General features: G+C 40.1%; 1 protein-coding gene across 10 annotated transcripts in view; it reads right to left on the minus strand.

Moving 5' to 3' along the window:
* FGGY (FGGY carbohydrate kinase domain containing) overlaps nucleotides 1–19,651 on the minus strand; it is a 149,432-nt gene that overhangs the window by 47,856 nt on the left and 81,925 nt on the right. For all 10 annotated transcript variants that reach the window (XM_027698977.1, XM_027698980.1, XM_027698983.1 and 7 more), the window contains 4 exons: nucleotides 11,342–11,449; nucleotides 8,071–8,132; nucleotides 2,944–3,091; nucleotides 1,559–1,633 (listed from right to left, as the gene is read on the minus strand). In XM_027698977.1, the coding sequence (XP_027554778.1) occupies nucleotides 1,559–1,633; nucleotides 2,944–3,091; nucleotides 8,071–8,132; nucleotides 11,342–11,449 (393 nt within the window). The remainder of the gene's footprint in view (nucleotides 1–1,558; nucleotides 1,634–2,943; nucleotides 3,092–8,070; nucleotides 8,133–11,341; nucleotides 11,450–19,651) is intronic.

Below are 19,651 nucleotides of genomic sequence, written 5' to 3' on the forward strand. Positions count from 1 at the left end.
ATTAGTAAATATATCAAGTCAAAACCAACTTTCTCTGTCTACTTTTTAGTTACTGTTTCAATAATGCTTCAGGAAAAATGAATTTCCTTGAACTTACAGTGAAAAGAAAACTACGGGATGGCCTTTTTACATTAAATCAGCCCAATCAGGTATCAAAAAGATATGCAGCTGCTGAATTTAGTGTTCAACACAGTATTTGTGTTTTACAATAAAATCTGAGCTGTATCATACAATGAGATAATAGGTGACTTTCCCAGGATTTCCAGCAGAGAAGGTTTCCACTTCGTTAGCAGCATATAATCAGGGAGCACCTGTTCCAGACTGGGAAGTTCCTTTCAGGGGCAGTATCAGTCCCTGGCATTGTTCAACCTCTCCTAGGCATTCTTATTTCAATGGTGGGATTATGCTGAAGCATCAGGTATAACCAAGCGACTTTCATCTTAAAAAGGCTCAAAACTCACAACAATGAATTCCAGGCTGGGGTTAAGTTCCCCTTATTTGCTGACGAGGGAGGGTTAACACATAAAATGGACAATTCCCAGTAAATTCACAGCAGCCACCCACCCTCTCCATCCCAGATGGCTGACCCAGCCTAGCAAAGTTGTTGTTTAACCAGGAGAGGAGTTTGGAAGTTTTCCAACCAAACAGAGTTTTGTCAGGAAAACTCCCCAGTTCATCAAACTGTTAATGTTTTGCAAAAAATCCCTCAAGTTCAGTAAACTTTAAAAAAATAAAAAATCACAGAAAGGATGTCAAAGGAATGTGGATTTTGGTCACCAAAAGGACCCATGGAAAATACCCTGTGCCAGGTTTTCCAAACAACTTCTGTGACCCAGGTTTTCACTTCAGAACAGAACTTCTTGTGAACTGGAAATTCTGAGTTCGATAGAAAATCAGGGCAGAAAGAAAACTATTCCAATAAAATTTCCCATTTGAGTGTTGGCAAACACCAGGGACATTTCAGAGCCTCCCTGCCTGCTCCATACATCCACCTGGCTGGGAGTGCCACGGGAACCAGCTTCTCTCCTTGGAGCAGGGACAAGAGGGGGACGATCTGCTCTGTTGAGTCTGGGAGCTGTGAACTCAATCTCAGACCCTCCTGCTCACTGTGGCACAGAGCTCTGCCTCATCCACCAGACAAGCAGGGGAAATCCATGGATTTAGGAACAATCTGAAGCTAAGGCTTTTAGGGGAGCTCAGGGTCCTTTGTACAATTGCCAAAGCTTTTTTCCCCCCTCTCAGCTTCCCTCTAGACAGCCCATTGTGTAACACTGCTCCATGGACTATCAGCTCCTTCCTCACATCTGCACCAGAGGAGAAAGCTCCATTTACAGAATTGCCTCAAGGAAAAGACTTTTTAGGGGAACATTTTCTGTCTGTCGATTCTCCCACAGTTGGGAATAGTCACTAACATGGATAAACAACATCTTGCTCCTTTAAGAAGTCCATTAAGTGAATTCATGTATTATTAGAAATCTGGTTAGCAGAAGGTAATGATCACTCTTCCACAGCACATGAGACAACTCATTTCTTCTTTTATGCACTTAAAATGCCTTACAGCAATGGCTTGGATCGTGGCCAGGTAGATAAGGGCAAGTTCATCCAGACCCCGGGACAATGTCAGTCCAACAACCTGTGCAAAGATCAAAAAGAAAATGTACAAATCCAGCCAACATAAAACTCTATTATTTTCTATGGCTTCTTGTTGTAACAAGTTTTAAACACTAATTCTAAGCCTTACTTCTGTGAGCTGTACACATAATGCTATGTTAAACATGTTATTCCTGATCTGGGGAAGAACCACATAAATTATTCTTGCCCTTGCAAAGAAATAAAGAACAAACAGCATATTGTATGGGATTAGAGATAGATTAACTCTGACAGTTTTATGTTATGACTCAGCTATTGCTCGTGAATGTATTTAATGTAATAATATGAAAATGCTATTACATAAAAATAACTTTTTAAAAGCATTTCTCCCCCTCCCACCCAAGCACACTAACACTGAAACACAATTAATAATTAAATACTATATCTTAGCCTCCTTTACTCCGACATAAATCAATACTGCACTGTAGTTACTCTGGATTAATATCAGCAAAGGCAAGACCCGAATGCAGCCATAATTATGACAGAAAAAACGGGTTGCTATTAACAGCGTTTGCATAGGGGCATCATACCGAGGAAATTCTGATATATATATATATCAGAATATATAGGCCAAAATATATAGGCCTTTTTTATTCTTTTAATGTTTCCCTCATTTGTGATTCAAATGCTGCAGTGCTTATACCCTTTCCTACCTCAACCTCAAATACTGCAGATTTTGGTGCTGGTGAGTAGCTTGAGATGCTCATTTCAAGGACAATATGTCATTTTGAAAGACATTTTTGCATTAATCACCAGGTATTTTGATATCACCAAATTATACCCTTATGACATTCTTCTGTTATAGTTCTGCACAGCCTTGTGACCCTTCTGATCTACCACCATAAGCTCAGTAACAAGACACATCAAAACACTTAAAGATGGGCTGAAAAGCTGTTTAAATCAAGCAATCTATCATCAGAATACTTCATGCCTTTTCCAGATAGGTTTACCCAAATCTGTGTTGAAATTCATTGCAAGAAATATTCAAGATTTGGTAGACAAGTGAGTTAACAACAGCAAGCGCTGCAAAATGTGATTCCTAGGGAAGATCCTGGGACACACACAGCACTTCTCATATTTTTAGAAAATAAATGTGGCTGTAGTGATATCTCAACTACAGTCATCTCTGGTTTTCTACTGAATCATCAGCACACTTCGAAATGCAGAAAGAAACCCAAATCCTACGTGATAGTGTAAATAGCTAAGGAGGAGTACACTCAAAATTGAAGAAAAGCTCCTTTTCTTTTTTTTTACCCTGTATTGACCTTTTTGCAAAGACAGGCTGTTTCTTACCATGCCCTTTAGTGTCAGATCTGTTAAGGGAGATCTGTTACCATGGAAATCTGGCCAAACATGTAAATCAACAGTGAGGAAACCCACAGGCAGAGATTTCTTAATCAGATCCAGGTGACTGTTCAAGTATGTATATATGCTGTGAGCACTACAAGAAAAACAAGTTGGAAACAGAGAGGGGAGGTTATTCATCAAACATAAAACATTTGTACTACCATCAAATGCACAAAACCCATCAAAGAACAGCAAAATCCCCCTGCTTGCCAAGCCCATGGCACTGAGGGGATGTCTATATGCACGTGTGCTCAACAGGCCACCTGAATTCCTTAATTTCACGGGATGAGGGGAGATAATATGACCTTGAGTTTGTACATTGACTCCTGCAGGTCCCTGGAGGAGCTAGAGCTGTTTGATATTTGGGGCTGCTGATGCTTGTCTCCCACAGAAAGGTGCTGACACTGTGCGAGGAAAGCTGGAGAAAAGCAAGCAGAGAGGGAGGAGTGAGGAGGATACCAGACAGAAGTGAAAATCAAATTCCTTTGCAAATGTTTAAAAATTTCTCTGATTAATCAATAGCATGTAGAGCTTTCCTTTTTTAAACCATAATTATTTCAGTGTGTGTTATGATTAAAATGCAGCACTAAGGGTGGAGGAGAGAAAGTGAGTGGCTGCTATTTTAGGGAGGAGCCCACCATGGGCCTAAATATGATTGTATCTAAGTTCAGATGCTACACCCAACTCCACAATATCCAACAGACTTTTTCCTGGACCTAGGACTAATGGTGAATTCTTCAGTGCCCTGGCTTGCAGTGACTCTGGTGACATTCCGTTTAAAAAATGTTGCAATTATGCTCGGAATATTTTTTTCAAACACTCACCCTATCACAAACAAATCCATATCTATTTTTCAACTCCTTAGAAATCTCCAAGTGGGGCATTTAATTCTAGACATGTGGGTCAATAACAGCATCTAACCCTAATTACAATTGATTAGTCATTGTCTCATCCACTGCAGACCCAAACAGTGATATTCATTTAGCCTCTACATGTATATTCAATCACGCACTAATGAGATCCCTGAGGGAATTTGGCATATGCTTTACTAGTTTGACTTCTGACCCACTAGCAGCTGTATATTTATACTTTGCATTCAACCATTCAGCTGCATGTTTTTTCAATTATACCTCACCATGTGTATGCTATCAGAGGATATCATTCAAAATGAACTACACTTGGAAGACATTAAAATAACTAATTTACATCATTATTCACGTCCTTTAAAATGTACTTTATGTGTCTTCCTGGACCTAAATTATGATAATTTTGAGGTCACAATCATTTTTTTTCCTGTTGTTGTGAAAGTGGCCCTGTTTCCTCCATCCCTAAAGACTGCACTATAAGCAGTACATGCTAAGGACAAAGTAATTTTATTTCCAGTCTAAATCAGGGCTTGACTGTTGGGAAGGGGGGAAAAAAAGGAAAGCTTCACTCAAGAAGACCCACCAGATATCCCAGCTTCTATCTCATCTCCATCCTGCTTGACTGCTCTCACAAGGATTAGTCGTTTGTGCAGCTCTGTCAGAACACAAGGACTGAACAAAAAGAGGCTGAAATTGAGCCAAATATGCTTAAAACCCACATAAACTTGGAATTACATTTTTTCCCCCACACCTTTTTAAATTTATTTTTTTCTATATATAGATAAGGGTTCAAGGGACTACACTTGGACTGGCAAAATCCTTCAAACACTTGCCAGTTCCTGTTTCTCCCACCTTGGGGTTATACATAATATTACACCATCAACTCACAGAGCTTTCTCTATTCAGTTCTATGACAAGGTATCAGTGGCAGTTGCATCTCACCTGCAGAGCTGAGCATGAGCTATTGCTATGAAAAAAGAACTGTGCTGAAAGTAGAGAATAAGAAATCAATGCAAGTTTGCCCAGGTTTATGTTCATACTTGGGACATAACTTCAGAAAGCATCAATCAAGAGGTTGGTATTTACTCTGTTCAAGACTTTTAGAAGATGCCAACAGGTATCTTTCAGGGGAATTAAAATTTCAGATTTCTAAATCAAAAAGAAAGGACTCTAAACCATATAGAGGTACAGAAAACTGCCAAATACGGTTATTATGTTCTACTTGAAAGATCCCAGAATTGCTGATGGGTCGTGTATGTGTAACTTCAAAGTTTTATTTTCAGGAGACATCTCTTTAGACAGGGAAGTGGCATCGAGATGTATAGGAAAGGGAATTCTGTCCGAAAACACAGCACTTCACCAAGTGCCAGAGGGCACATCAACTTCACTGTCATTTAGATATTTTTCTCCTCCAAAAGATTAGAAATGGTCATTCTAGGCAACAGAATTATTTAAACTTTAGACCATAAATGATCATATTATTTGTTTTGATTTCCCACTCTCACCTACCTGTATAGGATTTAACACATCAGTGATGGTTAAACGTCAGACCTACACAATATGCAGGTTGAAGAGCAAAAGTGATGCATCACAGCAATTTCTGCAACTCAATGAACTGCCTGGGAAAAAACCAAGTTTTGTTGTTTGCAGAGTGCCAACCATTTGACCAAATGCTAAATTTACAGCTGTCCAGAAAATCCTCATGTAATTCAACTCTGTCCACTTCCAGTAAAAGAAGGGAATAAAGGACATAGGAATAGCACTGGGAGGGTTGCACAAGCCTGGTCCTCAGCAGCAGTGATCAGCAGGAGCTGGTTGTCTGAGCTCTCACGCCCCTACAAGTTACCAAAATTACTGAACTGGTGATAAATGCAGCTGAAAAACTGCTCTGGTGTGGGCAAAGGAATAGGAGGAGTCTGCACAAAAAAGCCTCTGGGATAGCTGCTCAGCAGGCACTTGCCATTCCAAACCTGCTTATAGGCAGCATGAGGAGAAAGGGAGGACACGTTTAGGGATGCAGAAGTAGGTGAGAGGCAGCACAAAGCAACAGGCAGGGATTTGTGACCTCAGATGTTCTTGTTTTAATGATCCAGACATGCTTAACTCTTCACAGCACTGCATCTACCATGGCAAGTAAAGGTAATACAGAATTGCACACCCAAACATGGAATTCTCATTTTGTTTTCCTTCTGTGGCCGTTTGCAATTGACTGAACAGATGCAAATTCCTACACCCACACAGAGAACATCCTAAACATAATAAAGCAGATTGTCTGAACTATTCTGCTGAAATTTCCAGGCAGCTAATTTATCATCATCACCAATAATCCTCCAAAACAAGACACTATGTTTGAAGGGAGCCTGCCAGAAAGATGGAGAGAGACTATTCACAGGGGCCTGGAGTGATAGGGCAAGGGACAATGGCTTCACACTGACAGAGAGTAGGTTTAGATGGGATATTGGCAGGAAATTCTTGCCTGTGAGGGTGGTGAGGCACTGGCACAGGTTGCCCAGAGAATCTGTGGCTGCCTCATCCCTGGAAATGTTCAAGGCCAGGTTGGACAGGACTTGGAGCAACCTGGGATGGTGGAAGGTGTTCCTTCTTTAAGTTTAACAGATATTTCAGAAGGAAGGGGAGAAAGCGGATGAGGGAATTAGTAAGTGAATTGTTTACTAAATTTATAGCTATGTAAACATTTCATTAGTAGAGTAATATCTGGAAAGCATTACAAAAATACCATTGAGCGAATTAACTTAATAAAATATTATTACTCTTTTAATAAAATATTACAGCTCTTATTATCAATACTGTTCTCCAGAGTTTTACTAATTGCAGGAGACTCAAAAGTTATGACATCATACCCTTGGATAACATGGAGTTCTATTCCCAATATTCCATATTTAGTGTCTTGCTCACACCACACTAAGTTTTTGCACTACAGCATTATTGTGGTCAGTCAGTTCAGTATCAGACCTAGCAGAGACAAGGAGGCTACTCTATAGCCATTTTTCCAACAAAAAAAATTGGTTTATCCTGGCATTACAGACTAAACTGTTTGTCCTATGCTTGAGCTTCATATGGGGGCACTGGAAAAATGGCCTGGAAGCCAAAATTCTGAAAAAGCCCCAGATCAATCTTTATTCCAAACATACACAGATGCATTTATTTCCTGATTTCCTTTTTCAGAGAACAACAAAGAGAATTCTAGGAAGCGTGAATCTGTTTCATATTGAATGAAGTCCAATACATTTCCGGGAATTCTGGACAAGTTTTTAAAAAACAAGTAAGACAGTGGGCCCTGCAAGGGATGGAAGGGTCATCCAGAGAAACCAGGTAGCTTTATCCCCCCAGGAGGACTGAAAATAACTATGTGACTGCGCATGTTTAATATATGTATCGGGACTGACCCTTGTCTTTTAGACCAGAGGGATAAACTGAAGAGAAAATGCCAATTTTGCTGGTTTTTTCTTTAATCTAAGGATGAAAAAGACATTAAAAGATAATCAAATTGTCATCCAATGTGCCCAACTGTTCAGCTAAGATCTCTCTGGAAGTGATGTGAACCATCTTAAAAGGAATCCAAGCCAAAACCGCTTGACAAAGTCCAGACCAGTCTGGACTATCTTCATCCACTTCTAAAGCTGACCACACTAAAATTCCACACTGCACACAGCCTGCTGCTCAAGGAAGCCTGGAGTTACCTCCAAGTCACTCCTCCATCTTGAGTTTTGTCTGAAAATTCATCCAGGGTTTCTCTGTTCTATTTGTGCTGCCATGCAGGAGTTTTCCATACGGTGCCTATACCTTCCTTTAGATAATTGTTTCAAAAATACTGAATAATATATCCTTATCAAGCTATATCTCATCCTTGGAGCTTAGTTGTGTCACCTACAAATGAAGACACATTGTTAGCCCAAGGCATAGAGGCAGGTCTGCTGAACAGGGATGATGCTACAGAATCAAGAAATACCCTTGGACAGAAAAGCTGAAAAGCAGTAAGTTAATATCACCACTTAGATATGCCAAAGGTATCTGAGGGGAGTTTAAAGCTTTCATCTTTGAGCAATCACCTGGCAAGCCTTTGTAAATACTTCCAATCCTCTATCAGACTGTTAATTGCCCTGTTTCAGAGTAAGAACACTGCTGGGAATACATTGTGTCATCAGTTTGTAAGGCAGGTGTGTGATAAAGGAATAAGGACAGTGACCTGGCTGCAGCTTTTGACTGTAATTCCGGGAAGGCGACGTGGCCTCGGACCACATGATCAATCTGAAAAAGAGAAAAGCAACATTTTTAGGATGATTACATCTTACAACTTCAGTCCTGGAAAAGGGTAAGGCAGTGTTATAACTTTAAAAAGACAAGAGAGCTTCCAAATTACTCATGAAGTGTTAAGTCCTAGTGAAGCCAATGGCAGAACTACCACTGACATTCAGGATTTGGTTTATGAACAGTAAGGAAAAACATCCAACCTTGCACCAAAAACTGGCAAAACACTAAGTATGCAGCTCCTCAGTCAGGAGAGCAAGGTGACAGGATGACATTTTTCCTGTCTCCAACAGCACCTGAGAGCATGTCCTCTGGTCTCTCCCATTCTCTTGCATGCTTATCCTCATTGGAATTCTACCACGAACATCTCCTTGGCCCAAATCCCTACATCTTTCTGTATCACTCTGTTGAAATAAAACACAAGGTGTGTTGTCATCCTGATAGATGCTTCGTACATTCATTGCAGGAAACAAAATGTATACCCTGAGAAGCAATTACTGCTATAAAGGAAGATCAATATACGCTCTGTCTTATACTGAATTTATAAATCAACTTGTCCTTTCAGTCTAGAGTGGTTACCATTACTCACAAAACAAAGTATCAGGTAGAATAATATGGGCTTTTAAGACAATAATTCAGCAGGTTTTGTGGCCTCTTGGTAATATCCCATCAGAGGTGACAGTAAAAGCTAAGGAGGCAAAACTAGAGCTACTCAAGAGCACTGAGTATTTTTGGCAATACCTATGGGCAGAAAATCACACCAGTATTTAATTTTTAACAGCATGAGTCTAGTCCTGAACGAGTGTAGGAAAACATATAATGAAGCAAACACACCTGAACATAGTAATGAAAATAATGCCTGTTCTTCCTGAGATTGGCATCAGACAGAACTCAAACGTGTGTCTGCATTAGAAACAAAGCTCAGGCCTGAATTCTGCAATCTTGCATAATCCCCTCAGAACACAGGGGCAGCTCATAAATTCAGAAATAAATTGATAAATAAACATCACATGAAAACACTTTTACAGAAAACTGTTGCAGGAGTTATGAAGTTAGATATTTAAATGCCCTTAATTCAAGACATGGCCACATGAGGGATGCACATAGAAACCATTTTCCGCTAATTTTTATTTCACAGTTTCTAATTATGTCATGTCATCCTTTGTCTCTGTTGTGCTATATCTTTCTTCTTATAAATTTTGAAAATCCAGTGCGAAAACCCATCTAACATACAAAAAAATCAAGCTTTTTCAGAACAAGAGGACTTAATCCTTCATTTGGACTCTACAGTTTTCAAAACCCAACAGATTTCTTTAGCAGGTGTATAAAAAAAAAAAAACTAATTAGAGCTTTTTAAAGGGAAGCGTATCAGCTCTACTTTTAAGAAGTTGAACAGACTGTTCACATTTTATGAAAGAAATTAACATTGGGGCATTGATCAAGCAATGAAAAGAACCCAAAACACACCCTTTTTGTTTGTTTGTTTTCAGAAGGTGTGAGAAAGCAGGATCTTATAAACCTTCAGCTTGAAAATGACAGAGGTATTGAATGCCCTGTACCCTCCACACAGAGCACGTGCACTGTTTCCTCCCATGGCTTTTGCTATGGGTCCTAACAAGACCATACCCTTTTTCCAGCAATTCCTTTAATGATTCAGGAACATCTTGTTCTCTGGTACTAGAACAGAAAGGATTTTTTAAATCATCTTTTTGAAATGCCCTAACTGTCATAGTACATTTAAAGTGTGGAACTATCCTGAGCCAGCTGAGAAAAATCACTGACTTGCTGTATCCTCTCTAGAACTTAGATAAGAGTATTTACCTGCTTTGGATTAAACAGATAGAGACTTCCCTCTCAAATGTGTTCTTGCACAGAAATATGCAAGATTTGCCACTTTCCTTTTAAAAGGGGGGTGTTTTGAGGATATATTATTTTAGATATAATATATATATATAAAATTCAGTTTTATTTCTGGTTGTAGCAGTTACCCATAAAATAGGACACTTTTTGGTCCTAGCCCAATCTTGACCTGAAAAATTTAAAGCACACAATTAAAAGAATTAAAACACACCTGCTGCAAGAGCATTTTTTAGCCACAAGGCTAAGGATGGGCTGGCGGTGGGATGGGAAGCAAGGCTGCAGGAGAGAAAGAGGGGTGACTCTCCCACTGAAGCCATGACACAGAGAGGAATGTCAGGTTAATGTGGCCAAGGGGAGAGTACAGGAGGGAACACCATTGACAGCTCAGTGCTTGGGGTGTGTCTGGGATGGTTTGTGCTTCTCATTCAGTGACTGTTCCATGTGGAATGTGTAAGTGCAGGGATGCCCCAATCTATTTCCTGGTCATGTTCTCCCAACTCTAGGCTTTTAAAAAGGTGGGTGGTGCTGGGTCTGAGTCAGAGCAACTACACCTGCAACTGGTGACAGACCAAACCCCACCTGCACATGGTGGGTTTACAGGGGACACCCCCAGGCCTCGCCTGCCTCCTGCAGCTTCTCACAAAGCCTTTGCAGCTCAGTCCTAAGAGCAGTCAGACTGGCCAAGGACACACACAGGGAGCTCTGGAAGCTTCATGGTTGAGCAATCACAAAGATCTTGGTGGCACTTTTGGACTCAAGCCTAAATACTGTTGTGTACATCTAGCCTTTCTTTAAATTTGACATCAATGTTTTAGTTCTGACTTCCTGTAAAAAAATTCACTTTTTAGGTAATCCAGACTGACGTTAGTTTTTATTGGTAAATGAAATTAACCTAATACTGTTAGACTGTTTGCATTCGAGCAAAGAACTGAGGTGACAGGATAACCTGTTACTATATTACTATCTGTCCATAAAATACATCTTTCACTTATGCCCATCAATGAGCACAATTGATCTATGTAACATAATATGTGCAATTTTCTTTATCTCAGCCTCCTGCTGAAGTAAAGAATGAAGCCTAATTGCCTGTAAGATAATAACAATAATCATCATCACCACCATAAAAGGAAGACATGCCCTGTATATAATCCCTTATCCATATGCAAATGAACAGTTTGTAAGAGACATAACAATCAACTAATTGTTCATTGCTTTCAGCAGCCTGTATCTCCCATGATCTTACAGAGGTGCTTCAGGCAGAGCTCTGCCTGAACTGACAGTGAAGTTATTCCAATGACAGCAATTATGCCAGACCTCCCATCTTGGAGTCTGTGTCTCCAAATACTTACCAGCTTTCCTGTAGCACTTTGACCTCCCTCATTCAACCACAGTCCAGGTACCATTGCAGAGAAATATGGTCCCCAAACACCAGGAACAAAAATGGGTTTTTCACTGACCTGTAAAAGCAAAAGAAAGCTCTGGTGAATCAAACAACCTGTCAAAGTAGAGACTTCACAACTAATGCTTGGCAGCTATCGGAGTCCAAGGCTGAAACAACTCCTGCTCCTCCACAGGAGTTACCAACAGGAGTGGAGATCCACAGGTATAGCTTTACTCCAAGGATAATGTGGAAATCTTCCAATTACATCATTTTTAGCTCACACAACACAGTTGCAGCTACTTATCACACAAGTGCCCCCACTCTGACAGAACAGCTGGGCCTGGCTGAGCAGAAAGGAAGAAGTTTCAGGAATGGGAGCTGTATTTTACAGGAAGAGGGAAACTGCCCCATTTCTCTATAAAAATGCGTTATTTAGAACGAACAGTTGGATACAATACTCTGTTGACTGTCCTCAGCAAATACAGCCAATGTACTTGGTGATGGGTGTTTGCAGAGTTAGGAATCGGGAGGGAATCCTGCTGACAGAGGACAGTGATGTCCCCCAAGATCTGCCACCAACTCCCAAAGCTGGCAAGGGAACCCCTGGCTCCAGTGCTCCCACATAGCTGCCAGGATTGTTGGGTGCCTTGTGTGGAAGCTACAAACCTGGGCTGGGCAAAGGGGGATGTGCTTGGTATGGCCAACAGGAAACATGTGCCTGGGTAAACATCAGAATCTGCCCCTTACTTAGGCTCAGCTTTACACAAACCACTCCTTCCTTCACACCTGTGAAGGCAGATCAAGGCAGCTATCTGAGCACTATCCTACAGAAACAACAGGCCCCTATTCACACCAACACACCCCCCTGTGTACAGTGACAGCTGCCCCACACAGTATTTTAGTGGTTAGACCACTCAGGATGTGGGAAACACTGGTTCATTTCCTTTCTCTGCTTCAGAAGATGCAAATTACCAGTTTATAAGGGTGGAGGGCATTTTCCTTCCTCCTATAAAGCTTTTCCACTTTCAGTAGACCTGATAGACTTTCTAGGCTTTTATTCTGGGTCACCAGAAGGCCTAAGGAGGTCCTGGTACTTACTCCAAAGACTAGTTGTGTATTCTTGACTGGATGAATATTGAATTCTTCCAGCAGGGGCTGGAGGAGACAGGTCACCATCCCCTGCCAGGCTACCCTCTTCTCTTGGAAGTAGATTTCATGTTTTCTCTTCCAGGACCACATATATACATTCAAGAGAACAGCAGTGCAGTCCTACACCACCTCATGATGCATGATGCACTTCCCACCATTCCATGTTAATGGGATGGCTAAATCTGCAACTGTTGTTTTCTAGAAGGTGCTTTGCTCCCAGAGAAGGAAACAAGAGAATTAATTCCGTAACAAAACAAGTCTGTATGTTTTCAGTGCTGCAACAGCAAAAAGAGTGGTCTCAGTCAATGGAACAATGGGTTTTTTTGTATTTAGACCTTGTTCTTCATTAGCAAAATTCTAGACCCATTGAAGGATGCTTAAGGTTTGCTATTGATTCAATAAGGCCTGGACTTCATGTCAAAACAGTTTTGAGGCCTGTTCCTGTTAAACATGAGGCACATTCTCCGTATATTTAAACAGGCCAAACTTTAAAGACAGTTTTTACAAGCAACAAGGGAATATGCTCCAAGATGCAGTTTACTGGCATTTGTGCATCACACATGTTTAGTAAATACAGCAGCAGGGAGGTTTCTGCACAAACAATAGTCTGCTCCAGCCATAAACTCACAGTACAGCTGATTCTTGTCATGAAGTTAAGTAGGAAAACAAAAAACCCAAAAATTTGTTTCTCAAAATACATCAGCACAGTGTCAAGAAATTGTGATTTCTTTCAGGAAAGCATCTAACAAATACAAGAATCCTGCTCAGTTCTCCCTTATCAGCTCTAAAGCCCTGACTTACTTTCCATAAAGATGTACATGCACACATGTGTCTGTGTGTCTGTGCAAGATTTTGGCTGACTAAACCCATTAAAGAGCAAGAATAGCTGCACTGAATTTACAAAGGCATTTATGACTTGAAGTGGACGAAGCTACGTCAAAAACACTGCGGAGACATTTGGTTTTGTTTTGTTTTCTCTTAAAACTACAAATTAATACAGTTTTGAGCTTTCATCACCTCAACGGGACAAGGCTTCTTTTACAATTTCAATATGAAAATGAAGTGCAAGAAAAAGCAAATCCTAAACTAAGCTGATTTTTAGACCTATTCCACATCACTGACATTACTGAGAAGACACCATGTCAGTATTTGCTCCAAAATGGTGATGGAAGTGTGGGGAGAACCCAAACATCCTGTCTCATTCCCATCCTATAGCTGTGGACACAGTATGTGTCTCTACAGGTGACAAGAAACATTTAGGGTAAAAGGGGCCTGGGATTTTGAAGTCTTATCTCAGAAATTTTTTGATGCAGCAAACTTTGCAGTGTTCTGTAGCTCACTGAAGGAAAAATCTAGTTACACCAAATGGATCAAGCTTAAAATCCAACTGCTGTGTAGTCTGAAAAAACAAATAGCCAAAGGGCACTGAAAGCATAAAGATGCTTTGTGAAGTCAGGGGAAAGTCTAAACATCAAGAAGGACAATATATTTTATAAAATAAAAACAGAAACCACACCTTTGTTCTATCATTAGTCCACAATTTACCAAGTTGTCCTCTATGTCTGATAACACCAAAAGGTTTAGATTCATTAAAAGACCAAACTCTCCCTGCAGCCAGTACTTCTGGCTTAGTACTTTGAGCACCCACAGGAATTTGCCAGGACAGGATATTTCCATGCTGGCTCCTCTCAAATTACAGTGAGACTTTCCTATCATCTTACTACTAAGTGCCGTCTGTTCACATTCCAGCAAACTTTCAACACATGAACAGAGCAAACAAGGGAACTGGGAATTGCCACACTGATGGATAAAGGCAGTGGGGTACTTGGTTATCAGTTTTGTTGCTGTGGGAACTTTTAACTGGAATAAAAGAACCTTGGCTATCATGCATTATTTGATGATAGGGCACCATAAGATCTCCTATTTCCTCCTCTTAGTTAAGGGGTAATTCACATTTTTCAGACTCTTGGTTTTGATGCATGCGGAAAGTGAGAAAATTGGGAATAACGTTCTCCCCAAAACAGACACACAATCTTTGAGAAGTAACATCCTTCCATAGCTCTATGCATAAAAAATAGCAAATGGTTTCCATTTCCCTTTCTTGAAATATTTGGACGGTGATTAAGTCTTTCAAACCATGCAGCAGCTGGCATTTGTATTTTCATAATAAAAGGTCCATATTCTGTTCGAGTATACATCCCACCCAATCCCACCAAAACACATGACTAGACATAAGTGTAAGGTTGGAGAAAAAGTACAAAGTTTGCCACAGAACCCAGAAGAAAAGCACAATTTGCCAGATTCGGGGCTATTTTTGTTACACTAATACCATGTCTCTTTTATAGCTTTCAATTGCCTTCAGACATTCTCATGATGATATAGGAGGATCAATGCCATTTTTTTTTTCCCTTTAATGAGCTTAAGAAAATCCTTAATCTTTTTAGAAGAAAAACAACATGTGTTTTAGATTTATGGGGAATTGATTTTTATTTTGAAAGCAAATAAGAGATGTCATCCTTCTATGGAAGTTAACATACAAATTCAAAAGGAGCCTCAGATTTTCTGCCTTCCATTTAACTGAAATTCCTTCTGTGACACACTCCTATTGCAAGACATGTTAATGTTTATTATCTTTTACATAGAGCGAAACTGAACACAGAGAGGATTTCCTCTGCTAGACCTGAGAACGATCTCTGCCCAACAATGAAGCAGGAATTAGAAGACTGGAGATAAGAAGCTGAACTTATTCACACTTTGAGTCATAAGCTGCATCTATAAATATTTCAGTTGAACATGTTCACACTGAGACCGTTGCCCCCACGTGTGATGATGCCAACTTACCCAAGGATTATACTCAGCCATGCTATTCCACCTCACAGTTACTCTGTCTGTCGATGGGAAAGAATCCCTTTTGTGCAAGAAAATGTCACCTTTCCACGTCTCCCCAACACACACATTCCTACTTGCTCAGCCCCATCATTTCAGATGAAATGAGCATTAAGCATTTCCAAGATTCCTGCTCATTTGAAGGGAAAAAGAGTTGAACACCTGAAAGGGAGAAGAAGGGAAATAAAGTTCTGTCTGGGAGGGTTTAACCTCGGCATGTGCTTTATAAAAGATCATACTAATATGTAAGATATGTAAACATTATAGAGCAATCAGAAACAAATGAAATGATGAATTCAGTTTAACAATATTCAGCTGTGGTGCAAGTGCCAGAAGGCACTTTTTGTTATGAATAGATCATTTGGATGGGTTACAGACCAGATTTGAACCCTGGCGTGTGCTAGGAAAATCAGTGTCAAACTACCTCAGATCAGAAGGTATCAGGAGTGCATCTGGCAGCCCACAGAAATAAAAAATGTCTTTAAAATACATAAAGCTGTACACTACTAAGCTAAAGTATGAGAGGACCTGCTTAAATGACACTAATATGAGAGCCGTAATGTATTTAGTTTATTTTAGTCCTTCCCACTTGCCTTTCCCCTTAGAAAAAAAAGAGGCAAAAAAATTCACTTCTATTATTAAGTCATAGAAAAAAAGCAGGACAGGCTAACTCAGAGCTCAGGTAAGTGAATCAGGGGAGCCAGTGCCTTCCATCCAAAGTAAGTTCAGCTTTCAGGACTGTCATTTGGTTCAACGACGGAACAGAACACAGACCTTCACAGAGGAGCATCTCCCAGGCATCCAGCCATCCCATAAAATGAGCAAGTGGCAGTGGGAGATTTATTTTACTTAGCTTTGTTTTGCCAGACTAGCCATAATGATCAGGCACATGCTTGTGTTTCCTCCTCAGTTTTATGTAAATGTTACGGCAATCAGAGACAAGATAAAATAAAACACACCACACTGGCGAGAGCAGGTTTATGGAATCATGAATTTCAGCAGAATTTTCTTCCTTAGTTGACACCATCTGTTGCTGGTGTAGGCTTACACAAACTCCTTCAGTTAACACTGACAGAGAATTTGCTATTACCTGAAAAGTAAATCTTTATATTAACAAGGTACACTGCTTTATCCATCTTGTGCCATTTTCATTTCTGCTTTCCAATATTGTGTCTCTGAGATCTGGCAGCACTCTGGTATCACTATCAGATTCTCTATTTACTTACAGAGACAGAAAATCAGATTTCTGCTGAACTCTTCTTGAATTACACTCACTTACATGAAAGCAAAATTAAACCTTCATTCTACTGTCACAACTTTTTTAGAGTAACCATTTGCTAACGAGAAGCTAGGTCAGAAAATTTGTTTGAAAATCACCTCACTTATCAGCTTCTATAGCCAGAAATTCAGAATAACAGCTGCTTTTGTTAGGCTAAGACAGGTATGAAGAAAAGATCTAAGATATTAATGGAGAGCAGGGAAAGAAACAAGGAAAAGCACCGTATCAGTCACCAACTAATAAATGCCCTTTACAGTTCGGCACTTTGATCAGTGACAAGTCAAATACTTTCATTAACTTCTCTGCTGACTTTTAACTTTCAAAGTTTCTGACTGACTGTGGATTGAGAATACTGACATTCATTCAGGTCACGGACTTTACATCGATGCATAAAATCCTGTATTAAGAAAACTGTATCATTTTGCTTTTGCTGACAGATGGGTCTTATATAGCTCCTCGACCCCAACTCTCTGACAAAGAATGAAAGAGATTCATAAAAAAAAAAAACAGCATTCAAAGGGAAACCCAAGAATGTTTCATTTCTAGGTTTCTGGTTCAAACTTAGGTCATAGCAATAGCTACTGAATGTGTGATTTAATAACAGCACTTGCTGGTGGCATTTATATTAACGGGGTGGAGCTGGGGCATGAAACTCTATTTTCAGAGAACTGATGCCTACTCTAAAATTGCCATCCTGGCATTATTTCTCAAGCACTAAATGGGTTTAAAACTAAGCTTCCCTCTAACTCTGGAGGCAATTCTCTACATTAAACCTATGGTGCACAGAGTCAACTTCTTAAAATATGCTTATTATTAGCAGTAATTACATGTTAAACACATAACAGCATCCCAGCTTTAGCCTGATGCAAAATGTATTTAAGAAAACAAGGTCTTGGAACACAAGAAATGTACTCCAGAAAGCAAAGGAAATTAAAATTTATTAATATTCCAATTCCTATAGGTCATCCACTACCAGCAATTTATTTGCTTATATTTTAAGCTCAGGTCCCTGGCCATCATGGGTTTGCTATGCAACTGCACGGCTTGTGGTGGCAAGTCACCCAGCTCTGCTCCACGTGACAGGTTGGCATCCCCTGAGCCATCCACGGTGACAGATTTACTCTGCAATGATATTAAGACTAGGCCACAAAAATGTTTGCACAGAGCTCACTTTATCCCACTGGAAGCATGGAATTTACTTGACTGGCAACAACACAGAGAGAGAACATGGACTTCGGGGTTCTGCCTGAACACATCTGCCCACGGATGGTTTTGGTAACCTGTTTACATCCAGCTGAAGAATTCGGGCTTATGTGATACAAAACACTTCCATAAATGCCTTGCTGAATGTGCGTCCCGTCACTTATTGCCAAGGCTATGCCACAGAGACCCGCAACATTTTTAAACCTTAGTTAATCTCATTTAGCTCTGAGAATGGCAACAGAATGAATCAAAGCAGAACTAAATTCTCCAACTATGTCGATCAAGGTTGTGCAACAACAAAAACACAATATTCAAAGCCATCAGGCAGTATTTTTGCAGCACAAGATACTGCAAGATAAGATTTCTGACTGTGGAGCCAGACAAGGTTGAAAGAGGCAGATAGAAAGGCAGATACCATCCAAACCAGAAACAATCATGCAAGAGAATCAAAGCGTTCTGGGCACTGCCCAGAGCATAAACTTATGGCCAGAGAGTGGTCTGTGGGAGGGAAGTTGAAACAGAAACATGTATTCAGTATTATTTTTTTGCCCAAGTTGGTTTCTTTTGTGTTGGCTGTAGTACAGCCATGTTTTATGTCCCCTGTGTCCCCTCACTGGCTCTGGGCTCATGGGATGAGTGTGACGGGTGACTGTTGGCAGGGCTGGAGCTCTGGCAGAGCCACATGTGCCTCCTGAGTCCTCAGGACCTGAGGCCACTGGCATGACAGGCCTTGGAGGACACTTTACAACCAGAAAATCTAATTGTGTTGATATTGCTTATTTACCCACCACAACAGCACTAAGAACACAAGCCTAGCACATTTCAGCTCGGCAAGGTGCCAAGTGCAGCTCACCACAAAGGAGGTGGGTGACAATATGGAAACAAAGATCTTCTTATTTTTGCTGCTTACTCTGAAATTGATAATATCACAAACTTGTCTGGCAAAGATCAAACCAGTCACAACCACAGGAACAGGTTTAAGTAAAAATTACCAGAATTAGAAACATACAGAGAGTGCATCAAATGCAGACTGGTATCTGAAATTTCTGATGATGATGTGGAGCTCACATCCCAGTTAACCCCTGTGTTCATTATTTCCCAGACAAAACTCTCAGGTACAACCTAAAACCAGGAGACACAAATGGGTTCTTAGGGACTACTGTTATCTCTTATTGCAAACAGTAACCCATCTGAGAAGGGCAGCAAACTGCGAATTACATGCATGCAGAACTATTTCTAATTTTCTAAGTTCTTCATAAAACATTAACTGGTCTACAAACTAGAGACCAAACAAGGTACGTGATTAATACCCAGTAAAGAAACAACACTCCTAGGGCAACCTGATTGCTTCATCTCTGAAAATATTTCAGGTGAGTTATGTGTTGGGACTATATACTGCACAAACTGTCTTTATATCTAACAAGAATTAATTTGAGTAAAACTTCACTCAGTTTATTAAACATTTGCATGGTTTTTATTTAAGGTTAAATAAGGAAAGGTATTTGAAAAATGTTTAAATCTTACAATTTTTAATAAAAGAATAGGTTGATTCACAATAACATTAGATATTCAAGTTGTATTTAGTTTATATTAATTGGTATAAAGAGAAATTTATTTGGCCCAACAGCTCAAGAAAAGAGAAGAAGAAGAGGAGAAGAAGGTAGAAGGAAGAAGAAGAGGAGGAAAAAGAGGAGGAGAAGGGGGAAGAGGAGGAGGAGGACAAAAAGAAGGAGAAGGGGAAGGGGAAGGAGAAGGGGAAGG

This window comes from Neopelma chrysocephalum, unplaced genomic scaffold (assembly GCF_003984885.1).
Source record: "Neopelma chrysocephalum unplaced genomic scaffold, ASM398488v2 Primary Assembly neopelma1_135, whole genome shotgun sequence".
In the NCBI taxonomy this organism is placed as follows: Eukaryota; Metazoa; Chordata; class Aves; order Passeriformes; family Pipridae; genus Neopelma; species Neopelma chrysocephalum.